This window comes from Mustela lutreola, chromosome 1 (genome assembly GCF_030435805.1).
Source record: "Mustela lutreola isolate mMusLut2 chromosome 1, mMusLut2.pri, whole genome shotgun sequence".
Classification (NCBI taxonomy): Eukaryota; Metazoa; Chordata; class Mammalia; order Carnivora; family Mustelidae; genus Mustela; species Mustela lutreola.
In genome coordinates this window covers 3,052,358-3,067,953 of record NC_081290.1, presented here as the reverse complement: position 1 = coordinate 3,067,953, position 15,596 = coordinate 3,052,358, and the positions used below count along the sequence as shown (strand labels likewise).

General features: G+C 38.9%; 1 protein-coding gene across 1 annotated transcript in view; it reads right to left on the bottom strand.

The window, feature by feature from the left end:
• Positions 1-15,596, bottom strand: part of ANTXR2 (ANTXR cell adhesion molecule 2) — a 147,330-nt gene that overhangs the window by 117,552 nt on the left and 14,182 nt on the right. The window contains exons 4-7 of the mRNA XM_059155773.1: positions 11,718-11,799; positions 11,141-11,248; positions 10,943-11,011; positions 10,072-10,152 (exon numbers count right to left, since the gene is read on the bottom strand). Coding sequence (XP_059011756.1) covers positions 10,072-10,152; positions 10,943-11,011; positions 11,141-11,248; positions 11,718-11,799 — 340 coding nt within the window. The remainder of the gene's footprint in view (positions 1-10,071; positions 10,153-10,942; positions 11,012-11,140; positions 11,249-11,717; positions 11,800-15,596) is intronic.

The window sequence follows — 15,596 nt, the reverse complement described above, 5'->3', positions numbered from 1 at the left end:
AAATAGCAGCTGGGGCGCCTGAGTGGCTCAGTGGATTAAGCCGCTGCCTTCGGCTCAGGTCATGATCTCAGGGTCCTGGGATCGAGTCCCGCATCGGGCTCTCTGCTCAGCAGGGAGCCTGCTTCCTCCTCTCTCTCTGCCTGCCTCTCTGCCTACTTGTGATTTCTCTCTGTCAAATAAATAAATAAATAAATCTTTTAAAAAAAAATAGCAGCTGCTCAATTAATGTTTATTGAATTAATTGAAAAGTAAATGTAAAACTTTCTAATAAAAAGCATGAGCATTTTGACTATAAGACAAATATATGAGGTGTGTAATACTGAACAGTTAAGCATTAAAAAAAATACAGAGCTTAATTAGGCGCTACTTGAATGAATCAAATCACACCTCCTGTCACACACAGTGAAAAGGTGGGTTATTTTGCATTGTATAAATTTTGGTAATCATGGCACTGATAAGGCAATGAGCCAAATTGGGGGAAAAAATTAAGAAACGATAAAAACAACATGAAAAGATACATGAACTTAATATAAAGGTATCTTAAATGGTTAATTCTAGGCAGGATATGTGAAAAAAGAAAAAAAATTAAATTCCATTAACTGGTTTCCTTTGTGATCTCATGTGTAAAAGTCAGTTCTAAATATTAAAGATTTTCCCCAAAAATAGATTATTTCATTACACTTAAATTCAATATACTACCTAGACATCTATAATGTTTTCTTCAACTTTATTAAAAATTTTAAAAGTTCATTATAGTAATAAATTTCAAACACCAACTTTGGGTATATAACATCATCTACAATAGAACATTATAGATAATTTACAAGCACCCTGGGTATGTCCTTAACAGATAGAAACTGCTAATTTCCATGACATATAATATGTCAAAAAATACCAGTAGGATAATAATAAATCTTAAAAAACGAGTTTTTTTCCGTACTCACTGAGCAGCTTTAAGCACTACAGGAGTTCATCTTAATACGAAGGATTCTAAGTTTATATCTCATAAGGAAAAATCACTGAACAGCATTATTCCTACGGTCCCAACAAAATGAAGCCTTTGTAATTAGCCGTACATACAGGTAAAATAAGCAGCTAAAAGAAATGTAAGGATGTTTTCACAATCTTCTCTTGTTTCCTTTTTAGCTTACAATATTCAGATGATATTTATTTTCTCTCTGGCTGCCAAACATCCCTATCAAATGTATTTTTCTTTAGGTCTGACATCAGTGAAAAACGATTGTAAATTGTGACCATGGGGCTCAGTCCACCGAGCATGTGACGCTGATCTCAGAGTTGAGGGTAGGAGCCCCACTCCCGGTATAGAGATTATTTTAAAATAATAAAATCTTTTAAAAGATTATTTGTAAGCACATGTTTTGGATGAGTTCATTTTAAAAAACTGTTTGGAGCTTCAAAATACCAGCCGCTCGATACAGCGTGCTCTGCCCTGGCCCATTACTAAAAATGGTTTCTCTCCTCCTTGGCCAGAAAGCGAGTTGTGTAAGCACTAGTGAGAAATTTTTAAACAAACTTTTACTCTAAGAAATCTAAGGAAGAATGTGAGTTATAATCATTGCCTTTTATTCTTTTCAGCTCCAAACATAGATGAATAGTTCTGATGATACTCTTGGTAAAAATATGCCCATATCAGGAACTAACATAAAAACCTCAAATGATGTTGAAGTTTCTCCGCATTTCACAACTGAATTTTCATAACAAATCATATTAGCAGGTCTTCCTTTTTCACTACAACATAGAAATCAGCCAAAAAATGGATTGAGATGTGAAAAGAAGCTTATCTGCCTCCACCTTTTTTTGTTTTAGAATCTGAAGAAATTGAATCCCAATGTTTTTCACTCTGATGCACGCAGTATTTCATGTTAGTCCTGTTTGTTCACTCTCTTGTTTTATTAACTGAAACGTGAAATCTATTTGTTGAGTATTCTAAGTCTGTCTTTGTTCTATTTAATTTTTCAATATCCAGAGTGGCAAATAAAATATTTCCCTATGCCACAAGGATAGAAAAACAAAGATTGACCCGTTCTTCTACCAGCTTTACAATCAAATACCTATGTCTAAAAACAAAGAACTCAGAAAAGTCAAGGGTACCATGTCAATATGTGTAACCCAACCCCAGAAAAGCATATTAAACACAGTTTTCAAAAAAAAAAAAAAGTTTCCAAATAAATTGGGAATTATTATATTTGGGGAAAAATAAGATGTAGCTGAGAAATCATGCATTTATCCATTATAATTTATACTGGTGGTACATTTAAGCCATAACTCTTAACCATTTTATCCTCCTTATCAATGTCCTTCTACTTGACTGAATTTGCTTTCAAGAACAGGTGAGCCTCTAAAGGTCATCTTTTGTAGCCCAAACAGATTGGTGTTAAGAAATAAACATCTGGCACTTAATTTTGGCTATATAACCCAATGGTACCAGTTTAGTTTTCTCACAAAATGTCACAAAGCTGTATTTATTAAAAGTAGATTTGATTTTCCTAACTACAGCTCCAATCTAATAAAAAAAAAGAATAATGTTATTATTAAGTAAAATCATCATGGAAATGCAAATAGAGCACTGGACTAAGGACATCAAGATAAGATTATAAAATTTCAGTACCTAAAACGAGTAGCTTAAAACAAATTTTTATTTTTATTTATTTTATTTTTTATGTTTAAGTTTTAGCTTTTTGGAATTTGGAAGGAATAAAGTGCCTTGTTAGAATATATGGCAAAAACATGTTAAAGGTATTTGAATATAATGGACTATAACAGCTATTGAGTGTTTTTCCTACCGAGAACACTTTCCACCCTTACAGGTGTAGGAACAGTTGCCCGCGTACTGAGGAAACCGTTCTGCACTGCATGAGATCCTGAGTGAGGCTGCGGATCACGACGCTTTCTCCTCTCCGCCTCGCTGCCTACCTCTCGTCACTGCGTAGACGCGGTACTCTGGCTGGTTTAAATATGTGACGGGAAGGAGCACTGGACTCAACTGAGTCACTCAGAATCCTTGTCTGGGACAGAGTATACGGATGCCCCAAAAGGACAGCTCTCTCTTTGCAAAGCCAACTGGTCCCAAAGCCTGAAATCTCAGGCAATTACCTTCATCTGACACTCATCCGAACAAGGAAAGAATGAGGCAAATAAAACTGATGAAGACAGATCATAAGAACTTGGATTGATTCTCCCGACTCAATTACACGTGAGGCAATTTCCTCTCTCCGGACCACCCAGTTATATAAGACAGTAAGGGTTTTTTTTTCCTCTTAAGCTAGTATGAACTTGGTTTTTGAAGCCCTAGTCATAGTACAGAGGAATATAAATAAGAAGATGAAATCAAAGTTATATGGAATCATAAGTCAATTCAAAGTAAAGTATTCTCTGGGGAACAAAAGGGGAGGAGGGGCAGCGCCCGGGGGGCTCAGTGGGTTAAAGCCTCTGCCTTTGGCTCAGGTCATGATCCCAGAGTCCTGGGATCGAGCCCCGCATCGGGCTCTCTGCTGGGCAGGGAGCCTGCTTCCTCCTCTCTCTCTGCCTGCCTCTCTGCCTGCTTGTGATCGCTGTCAAATAAATAAATAAAACCTTTTTTTAAAAAAAGTTTTTTTTAAATGCTTAAATACACCATAACCATATTATAAATACATGAAAATATTTTCAAAGTGCAAATTTTATTTAGTCACTCATTGATATAGATGAATCAAGCAATCACTACTCGCCTAACGCCACACGGGACACTCGGCGAAAAGGGAGGAAGAGCGACGGCCTCGGGCTTCCTACACTGACGTGAAGACGCTACAGCGAGACGCCTCATCTACATTCGGTACTAATGATCCTTGCGTAAACAGAAGCCCAGAAGAAGCTGATTTATAGTGAGCCTCACATTATAGCCAGTCTTTTTTTAAAAAGTCCTAGAAACTGATTTCCAATTTCAAATAAGTCTTACCAGTTAGGGTTTTGTCCCTGTGACTATATCTTTATCATTAGCTCAGACTGCAGATCTTTTTTTTTTTTTTTTTAATCACACCATGATTTTATAAATAAAGATTTCCACAACTAAACAGTCAACATTCGTAGCAGAACCTGCTAAAATCACTTAAAAGTGAGGTCTTATCAGATTGTCCATTAGGCAGCTCTCCGTGAAAATTATTTGCATGTAAGGAAAATGATTTTGCAGGGTCTTCTCATTTCGTTAAAACATAATGTAGACACCTTACTTAGAAACGTTTCAAAAACGACAGACATTACTGCTACAAACAGTTCGGTGCGAAGTTCAGTGGTAGCTTACCTTTTCGGCATTACGAATGAAGTTATTTTTTGAAATACATGTTGCCCTTTTTTCTCTTTATGAATCATCTATTTCAGTCTGATCTGAATTTCCTTCGCGTAGGAGGGATCACTCCTTTCCTATTTGTGTTTAAGCTCCTCTACATCCCCATTAGGAACGTGGGAACTCGGGCATTCGCTGCCATCACCTAGGATAGAGTGTTCTTAATTCTTCTGGATCAGGGTTATTTATAAAACTAGTTTCACAACGGATTTGTCTCCCCTGCTTAATACATTCTGAGGTGCTCTATCAAAAAACAATTGTAGAAATAATTGCAAAGAGTATAACATACCAACGTCTTGTTTTTAGGGAGGGAAAAAAAGAGGGAGGGAGGCTTTTCATGGAGTATTTTTATTTTTATTCTTTCCATGTTATGCACCAGTCTGTGGCTCTGTTTCATCTTGAATACCACCTAACGAAACGATGAACCATGTGCCACTCACATGTCCGTCTGATTAGTTCAAATAACACTTCCTTTTCAAAGAAAAGTCTTGCAACCACCTTTCCAAGAAACCAAAAGTAACTGTTTAACATTCTAAGATATTAAAGATAATCTAAAGTGGAAAAGAGAAGAATTATATCCTTGGGTTTGTGGGCAACAGGAGGGGAGAAAACACAAGAGGGGAACAATGAGTTAGTTCTCAAGTTCTCTGACTTGCACACTGCCCTGGATTGCCCCATCCCTGAGGGACATGCCCGTGGGGACTCCCCAGGTCCAGTTCCACTTCTCCCTCTGCCCTTCTGGCCTGCTCCACCGGGTCCTCCGGCTTTCCGGGCCCCTCTGCAAACACGGCCTTCCCTGCTTCCCCTTATTCAGAGCTGTTGGGGCGGGGGGAATGTCCAAGTGACATCTACTCCCTTCTCCGTCCTTTTCATCCTATATCTAGTGATCTCTCAGGTTCTAGGAACTTTCTAAGGTCTCCCGAATTCACCTTCTTGTTTCCATTTCACTGCCATCACAGCAGTAACAACAGCCACTAACAGTTTCCAGAGCCGTCCGAGCTGGCTCAGCAAGAGAGAAAGGCTGTGTCCCTGGAGCTCCGGCCCCTCCCCGTTCCTGACAGCCTTCTGACCAGGCCGTGTGTTCCTCATGGTCCCTGACCTAGTTTAACTGGGACAGACCTAGAATCTCGGTACCTAAAATATGCCCTCAGGAACTATGGTCCACGGGAGATGCTGTTTCCCCCTGAACAACTAGGTTTCTACTCTGAATCACTAACCAGCTTATGGGTTCCCCAACAAGAACTGGAGCTCTCTTCTAAATGCAGACTCCGGAAATTCTACACAGTTTTGTCATGGGAATCTCCTTTCCCAGTTGCTGGCTGGGCCCTAGCCCCAAAGCCTGAGGATTTGGAACCAGGGCAGGGCCAACTATTTGATTTTTGGTTAGCTACACCATCTAGAAGTCCTTGTAGTTACGACCCACTTGGTAGATCTGATCCTCTGACCTATCGAGGCCATGTCCTTTTAGTGCTAAGCCACTGATTATTTAGAATTCCCGCCATCTCTCTCCATGGACTGCCCTACAGAAACCTCAGTAACCCCATCCTACATGGGCCCAACTTCCTGACCTTCGAAGCTTCCTACCAAATGTTTGCAAGTCCCACCCTTCTGAGTCAGACCATTCTTAATCATGATCTCATTTAATTCACAAAACAACCCAACGAAATAGAATTGTCCCTCTTCGACTTGACGAGAATTTTAAAACCAGAGACATTACGTGATAGAACGTACCAAACGTCACATAGCTAGGCCGCGGCCAGGCTGGAACTCACACTCGGGTCTTGTCCCCAACGTCATAGTGGCTTCACTCTACCAGGTTTCCTTCCACCGCGTCTGTCACAACGAACTCGTGCAAGAGGCTCATAATACACCTTCCGTCTTTCCGTCTCCCGAATTACCCTACACATTACCGCAAGGCTATTCTTTCTAAACTTTCTCAGCTTACAAGTCTCACCCAGAAGCTGCTCTTGCCTCTTCTCCAGTTACTCACGAGACAAGGGCCGACTCCCCACTCCAACATTTGAGATTTTCCGTAATCTGGATCCAGCCTGCCCGTCAACCTTTGTCCCTCATTACTCCCCCATCACCCAGGCCGTCCTCACTCCCGTGCCCCCGCCCTCAGCCCAGGCCCCTTCTGAGGTTCTGGACTCCTTGCTTCTAATTTACTCCAACTGTCAGAGCACAGTTGAAACTCCAGCACCGGAAGTCTCCCAGGACTTCATATATCCCAACTTAGCCCATCCTTCTGTCAACTTTAGCCATTTTTTTTAAATTTATTTTTAAATTTTTTTATCGTTATGTTAGTCACCATACAGTACATCATTAGCTTCTGATGTCGTGTTCCAAGATTCACCGTTTGCATGTAATACCCGGTGCTCCACGCAATCCGAGCCCTCCTTATGCCCATCACCAGGCTGACGCATCCCTCCACCACCAGCCCCTCAAAACCCTCCGTTTGTTTCCCGGAGTCCATAGAACCACGAGAGACAGTGGGCGCCACACTGGCATCTTAATGTAAACTACAAGGCAGGATTCCTCTCTGTCAGCCGGAGTGACCCCATGAACTTTCCCACCTCGCCCTAACCCCCACATCCTGGGATTCGTGCAGGGGCTACCACATCCCAAGCCTCAAGTCAGCATTATTTTCAAGCTCCTTTAGAACAGAGAATTTGCCTTGTTCATGGCCCTCTTCCGAGCTTACCACAGTGCCCTAGGCAAGGTTAGAGCTCAATCAACGACTGGGTGAAAGGGCGACTCGGATAGTGGAGGAAGGGAGGTGTGAAGAGGAACGTTCTCACCCGCACCTGCTTGAGCTGGTAATGAATTTTAGACTTTCCCATTCCTAAGTAAGATTGGCGATTAAACCAGTATTCCGAAAACTATTAGAGATCATGTTTGCCTGGAGAAAAAGCTAAAATTTTGAAATGATCTATTTCATTCTTAATCAAAATAAAACATGCAAATGATTTTCTGAGTCAAATAGGTTTTAGAGAAGGTATTAAATTGTTAATATGCAAACTGTTCATAACAAAGCCTTCTCCAGTCTCTCACTTTTGAAGTTATAAGAGAAAGGACCAGGACAGTGTTTCTTTTCTTTTTTTTTTTTTTTTTAACTACAATGAAAGAAGGCTCCAAAATGAAACTCCTATCTTTGCTGATTAAGAAGCTGATTCTGAACAAACCATGACTTAACAAAATGTGATTTACAGCAAGGGGACCAGACCATGTCGGTCGCTGGATTTGGATGGGCAAGAGGACAAAGAAAACATGAAAATCAGCTTACATTTTTTCTCAATTAATTTAAAATTAAATTAATTTAAAAATTAATTTAATTTTAAATTAATTAAATCTCTCAAAGAAATTAATTAATTGACAATAAGGCCTGACATATATGAATAACTACCAGCAAAAATAAATAAATAAATAAATAGTCTCCCAATTTAGCTAATATCTTGCCTTCAAAGTACCAGACATCTGAATTTTTCTTAAATTTTCTGATTCTTTACATTTGCTTAGCTTTGCATAAATCCATTCAACAGTACAATTTTATCCACTAGTCTGGTAAATCATCAAGAATAAAGGGATAGTCTCTTCTCTCTGCCCTTACCCTGAACTAGATGCAGTATATTTGTTTTAAACGCCAAATATAATTTTTGAAAATAAGATGGTACTTTGTAAGTATAAAGTGCAATTCAAATTCCAGGCAGAATTATAGCTTTTGTATATTACCAGAGATGCAGCAATCCCTGCCTTGAAAAGACATAAAGTGCTTGAATTGCCTTAAACTTCAACCAAGCAAGCAAAAATCCCACGATCCTCGTGTCCATCAAAATCTCAACCATGCGTGGGATCAACTTTGGTTGTATGGACCCCATTCAGCTCTGACATGTGACTGCTGCCCTGGTCCCCCAGAGGCTGGCTTCCCCAAGAATAATTCACTCCTCCTTGTTTTGACAAAACAGCTGAAGTTTAACTGAATGAGAATGAACACTCCACCACAGGCCCCAGCAAATGAAAGGCAAGAGGCTTTGCATGCAATCTGTGGCTGAAATGACACAAATCTTTCTAATTGCCTGCCAAGTCTTTCAACATAACTTACTCAAGCTAACGTCCATCGAGAACATCAGGCCAGAAAGGCTGTAGTTAGAAATTCCATCTCAAGTTTCCCTAATACAAATAAAATAGATGAAACTTAACAAATAAATGTAGCAAAACAACTTTGGTAGTCAACTACGAATTCCTTGAAGGAGAAATACGTAGTTACAGCCCACAGAGTTTTAAAAACCAATTAGTCACTGAGGATTTTGAATTGAACCTTTTACACAGAAGGGGGAAAAAAAATTCCAAAGGGAATAACCCAGCGAGGTCTTCTCTCCTTCCCACTAGAATTATAAAAATAACCACAAATTCCCCAGCACAATGAAATCCTGTTTAAAAGTTTAAAATCCAATCCACAGATTTGTTGATTTCCAGGATCAAACTATGCTCTCTTTTCATTGTCCACCCACTTCCCTATATTTTAAAACAAACCACAGTTACAGAGTATTTACCTTGAATTCAAACATAAATCCACATGAATATGAATCCAAATATTTCCTATTTTTTATCTGCATTTTTTTCTAAATACTAGACATAATTAATTTTTTTCTAAATTAAATTTTTTCTAAAGACTAGACATAATCAAGCTCCTAAAATAATAAAATCTCTATCCTGCATTTACATTCGGCCTGTCCCCTAGATGTACTGATATGCAATCGAACCAAATCATATTTTCTTCTTTGAAAAGTTCCATGAATTAGGGTAAAAAAACCCTACAGGCTACTTAAAAAAAAAAAAAAAGCAATCAATCTTCCTTGGTTTCTGAAAAACATGTTCTTTCAAGAGAAATTTTCAACACCAGAACCAAACATCCAAAGACCCTGAGACTTACTGTTTTGTTTGTTTGTTTGTTTGTTTTTCCCTTCAGTAAATACCTAAAGGTAAGAGGAAAAGCTTCGGCTTAGCAAATATATATCATTCACATTCCGTTTTAGGATGGTGTTTACCAAAATATCGTAAATACTTAATAGCAACTGTTCCTAGTGCTTCCAGCAAAAGGCAGTAAAAGGAGACATAAAGCTGAGCTGTGGAAGCCAAGGAGCTTTGCTCGGCCTGTCATCATCCCGCCTCCCCCCCGCTCCAGGGGGTCCCGACTCTCTATCCCCAGAGACTGTGCTGCTAGATTCCAAACAGAAACTCGACCAGCTCCGGCGAAACTAGGAACCCTTAGAACGGAACCAACAACGGCAGCTCAAAGACTCAGCGGCCGCTGCACGGGGCCCGCCTGAGAGCTAAGAAACACCGTGTTTTGGAGGGACACATATCACACCTTCCGGCCCAGGTATTTATTTTACGCTGCTTCTACAAAGCCTATAAAACTTGCTAGAGATGCAGACGGTGAGGAACTCCACGCTCAAAGGGCACGAGCGTCTAAGACTGTCCATGAAGATCTTCCACTTGAAATCTCACACCCAGGCTCAGAGTTCAACCTACAAGCCTTCATACCGACAAGGAACACAAACAAAATCCACATCTTTAGGGTCAGTGCCGCCATGTTCTCAATACCAACCAAATGTCCTTCTTACTCTCTTTCTTCAAGACAACGACCATCTGAACGGATACAAAAATTACGTCTTACGTTGTAAAATGTACCTAAGGTCATAAGCCTTTCTTACTCCCAGAAAAATACTCACAGAATTAATTATTCCTTTAAGGGCTTGAAATCCACCTTTCACAGGGAAAACTTGATCATTGGAATCGGCAATTCTTTCCAGCTTTAGAAAAAGCAGGAACATTTAATTAACAGGTAGTTGAGACATATACATTTTATACACACCATTATGTTTCAGTTATGTTCATCTGAAAAACTATACTACAGGATTAATTCACCAGGGCAGCCTGTTAGGACTGAAGGAGAAGCACTAGTGTTACTGCAAATATATTACAATGAAATGAATCTCCCACAGGCCCTTTACACTGGTCTCAAGTTTGAGTCTCTAAAGAGTGCACAGCTCTATTAGCTGTAAATGTCAAGAGACACAGGAATCTTAGTCATATTTAACCAAAAATTTAAATGTAAAATCATCTGGTGAGCAGGGCGGGGGAGGGGAGGAGATACACACACACACACACACACACACACACACACCTTCAAAACTTAATGAAAAAATCAGGGTTTGGGAATGAAAATATTAAAGATTTCCTCTAAACAGTTTTCCCAAGTGCTTGCACTCCTAAGAGTCAAGTATTCAATCAAACTAAAACACCTAAATACGACTGTCATAATAATCTTGTCAGTTGAGTTCAAGGAGTATTCGTAATATTTTAATCCAAATGTGTGTTCTATGATATTAGTTCCTTTAAACCAAATGAATATTCAAGAAACTTTAGAGTTTCATTTTTAGTAATGAAACCAATCAAAATCAGACACTATTGATGCAGAACTCAAAATCACTCCGTAGAAAATGGTTAGCAACCAATTAGGGCCACAGAAAGCCATCGGTGAAAAGATTCTGAAGACAATGACGTCATTTAGACTGAAGTTTGCAGACCGGCTGCACTCACCTGCGCTTGTTCAAAGTCAAGAACACCAACACAGTAAACTCTAGCCCCAAATGACCTGGATATCTTTGCCTAGAGGAGAGAGAGATAGAGAGAGAGCAGCGCAGGGCGGTCAGGATTACTCAAACATCAGGCTGGAGACACAGAGACACAGAGCAAAGCACACCGGGGTCTGAAGAACGGTTTCACTTCGATACTCACCTCTTTCTCTGCATATGACGGCACCAGACCGTCCAACTTTCCATCTGTCAGTGCAATTATGATACTGGAGGTTTTTAAGCCTCCTGCTTTCTGAATTTGTTCATTTGCCTGAAAATGAAGAATAATTATCCAACTAACAATTTAATCTTAACTTTTAACCAGCATGTTCCATCAAGCTGAATTTATGAGTCTGACAAAAGCAAAGTATTACAGACTGGCTTTTAAAACAGGGTATTCTGTGTTAAGTATTTTATTTGAAATATGCATAGATTCACATTATAGAGTAGTTAGTATTGGGTCTAAAGGATATACATTTTAAGCTTTGATTGACTAGTCTGAAAATAACCACACAGAAAATGAAAAATTCCTTAAAAAGCAAAATGCCATCCAAATTTTTCTCACCACCACAGTCAATCAGTCTCATCCTCAGAACAACTAAAAGCATTTAAATTTTTTTTTTAATTTTTTAAAGATAAACATGTAGTGAGGTCTTAGAGTTTGACCAGAAAGTTAGAGTTTACTGGATTACAGAATAAGAAAACATTCTCTCCCATACTTAGAAATGTGAAGAACTTACTAGCTTTAGTCCTTCATGGATATATGTCTCTCCTACTGGTCTCACATCTTTTAAATCCTCCAAGCCTTTACTGATTTTGCTTCTGAAAAATATAAAATTAAACAAAAGAAAAATGAGCAAAGAGCACAATAAGCACTTATCAAAAAACATGGCAATACTACAATCAAGATTCCTTCAGGAAGAGGAAAGCCACAGGCTTTGAGGACATAACTTCTCATACTTTTTGCTCTGTAATAGTATTTAATAGCATTCATATTTTAACTACAAAAAAATAAAAGCACTGACAATGTGAAATACCTTGAAAAATCTAGGTCTATTCTAGGCATTTTTGAACTGAGAACAGGTACCTTCTATTATATTTGTCTGACTAAAGGCTAAGGAGTAAAACATTTTCCTTCATCCAAAACAAACGAGATTGTATAGGTCAGCTTAAGTGAAAAAGCATTTCTGAAACACTTACCCACTACCCTACAAGCTGGAAATTTCTTTGTTGTCTGTAAATTTCTGAGGCACATTACGTAACCCTTACTTATAGAAATTCACAGTTTCTACCTGTTTCCCAGAGTGTGTGTCTCAGAATCTAGGCACACTTGCAGCATCTTCTCACCCTTCCAGACACTAACTCACTCTTTTGCATACTGTAGGTACTGAGCACCTACCTGATGAGCAAAGGAAAGGATAAGTGGGCGGATGGGTGGAGAAATGGATGGTAATGGGCTCTTGAAAGAGGCAATATGAAGGAAAAAGATGAAAAAAAAACTATAGAATAATCTTCTCATCATGACTAATTAATATCCCAATGCAGTATGTCTAAAGGAAGCATGAATACATTGTTAAAAGCTATTTTGTGTGTATTAAGTAAGAGAAGACCGATTTTTCAGGGTTTTTCAGTACAGGTTCCAAAGACCCCTTGAAAAATAGAGAAACCCTAAGAATCGTAAGAGATAAATACAACAATGTGGCAAAAACAGTCCAAAATAAACTCAAAATTTTGTTTTAAATTTTTGAATTTAAAGGATCAGAAGAGAGATCTTAATATATTGTTTTCAGAATTTTAGTTTTTATAAAGAAGCAAAGTCTCTTTTTGTGTGTGTGAGAGGGAGAGCACTTGCCAGATGGGGGAGAGGCAGAGAGAGAGAGAGAGAGAGGACTCAAGCAGGCTTCATGCTCACTGCATACGGAGTCCAACAAGGGGCTCTATCCCACAACCCTATGATGATGTCCCCACACACTTGGGGCCCCTGGGTGGCTCAGTCTTTAAGCATTTGCCTTCAGCTCAGGTCATGATCCCAGGCTCCTGGGATTGATAAATAATAAAATCTTTTAAAAAAATAAGTAGTCAGACACTTGACTGACTGAGCCACCCAGGTGCCCCCAGAAAAACACCTTTTTAAATAAAAAAGTCCCCACAATGTAAACTGAAATATGGTGCTTTAAATAAAACATAAAAAGCAACCACACAATTAAGAATGATAGATGAAAAACTATAAAAAGTAACTTACTAGAGTCATACATAAAAGGATATATATATACACATATACACTATTAAAATTATATGCATAAAACATATATCATACACTATTAAAACATATGTCAAAAATAGTCAAAAAAAGTTTTATCATGCTGCAATATTGTATTTTGAATATTTGAAATACATGAGTCACTCACCAGAGCTACACTCATGTTTTTAAAAGTGAGTTAGTGATTGTGTGTTGATGTTGTAATGAAAATCATTATCAGACAAGTTTTCCATCTCAAGGAGTTTCCCGAAGACATAACAGAAGTTTCAAAATATGATCCTAATCCTCTTCCTTCCTGACTCAGTAACTCTGCTGAGCCGATTGTCGCTTGGTTCAAAGTCAGCCTACTGTGAACCTATCTTTGACTTCATCATACTCTGTTCTTAAGGTACCCCACACATATCCACCATCAACTTCTACTACACAATGAATGACTTTGTCTCTCAGAAACTTTCTACTTTAAAATAACGTACTTATTTTAACTTAACTAAATGTAATGTTTTCACTTCTCAACTAGACTGGAAGTTTACAGTGGACGAGCGCTAGGTCGATCATTTATAATGTATCTTCATACTCTCACTTACTGATTATAATGCCTTTTACAAAGTAGTGTTCAATAAATTTTTTAATCTACCATGGGAAAAAGATTCAAAATTTCACAGATGATGGAGTAAATTACCTACTTCATAAGCCTGTTTTATCTAGAAATTTAGGTTTAATAGCTACAGACACAACTTGAAACTGATTCTGTCTGTATGCAGACCAAAACCAAATATTCGGTATCTCCAAAAAATGAGTGGCAGTGTGTCCTCAAGCATTAATGCTTGCTGCCAAAAGGGAAATGAAAAAGACAACTGAAATTCAAGTTTAACCAAACAGATTTTGCACGGTAACATGGTAAAAAACGTCTTCTCCATTCAGTTCAGATTCACCTCACCCTTTAATTACTTCTAAGAACCAGACAACACCAGCAGAGGACTCGAGGCTACAAGAACTTGCCCTGCATGAAATGCAGAATCTTTCTGGAAGGCAGGACTCAGCTAGCTTATTTCACCGGAAGAAGAAGAGTAGCCCTGGCTTTTCTACCCATAACCATACCTGACACCGTAATATTCTAAGTAGTACGGATCCATCATTACACGGTCGTTGGAGGCGAAGTGTTCTTGCCAATGGTCGCTAACACCAACACACATGAGCCTGGTCTTATCCCCTTTCAGTGGAACTACAGTCTGTCAGCCTCCACCAACCAGTGTCATTTTAGGGCAAAACAGGGCAAAACAAAAGCCAAAACAGGACAAGGCAGATCTCAGGCCTTCGAAAGATGCCAAGCAACTGAAAATAAGTTCTAAATCTGTCTGTTAGCAAACAGCTAATTGGGGAGCGGGGAAAACAAAATGATGTCGTAGACTAAAAAGAGAACTGATTCATCGAAACTGCAACTCTAAGAAAGCTCTGAAAAAAAGAAAAAAGTGGGGGATGATAAAAACAAAGGGAACACTGCACGCTACGGAGCTCAAATTCAACAACATCTTAGATCAACCTCACCACGTTTGGTTTTCACGTTATGTCTCCTGCCACAGGAATTGTGATACTGAAACCACTCTGGTATTTGTTGTGCAGCTGTAGTCAAGGGTGCTGCTATCATAACACATAATAACATCCCCTCTAAGGTCCGTGGCAGAAGGTTCTCGTCATCCCTGAGTAATCACTACACACTTCCTCCTTTCTGCTAACTACAACTATGTCAACTGTTTCTTGCCGTAACTGTTGGGAAGCCTACAGTTAATTTCTTACTCATTCACAGAATTCCGCTAAGTTCCTATGGTTATCATATTGCTACATCCTCTTTTCCAAGATTTTGACTTTTCTATGTTATTATCTTTCTGCAATGTTGTGATGTTTGCTGCAGCTTCCAATACCCTTTGGAAAGAGGCAGAATTGAAACAAATTTAATGGGATAGTAAACCTCTGATTTTTTTGTTGAGAATCAGTGGGCTAAAATCTATAATCAACTCTTTTTTACATCATAATTACGTTGACTGAAGAGACAGAGAGAAAGGGAGAGAGAGAGAGGCAAAAAAAAACACTGACTTATTTTTTTTAATCCATAAACTAACACATTCCATTCTGTTAGTATCTCTCCAGTTTCTCTGCTGAGCAGCAGAAGGGAGAGCTAAAAGGGAAGGGAACGGTTAGGACAGACAAGAAGAGAAGGGAAGGGAACATAGCAACCACACCACCACACACTGGGACCCATCGACGGCTTTTCTCCATCCATAGAACACTCTGGATTTTGGAAGGTGTCCATGTCATAACTCAAATAAATATATATTGTAAAGAGTGACATAATAAAATTATT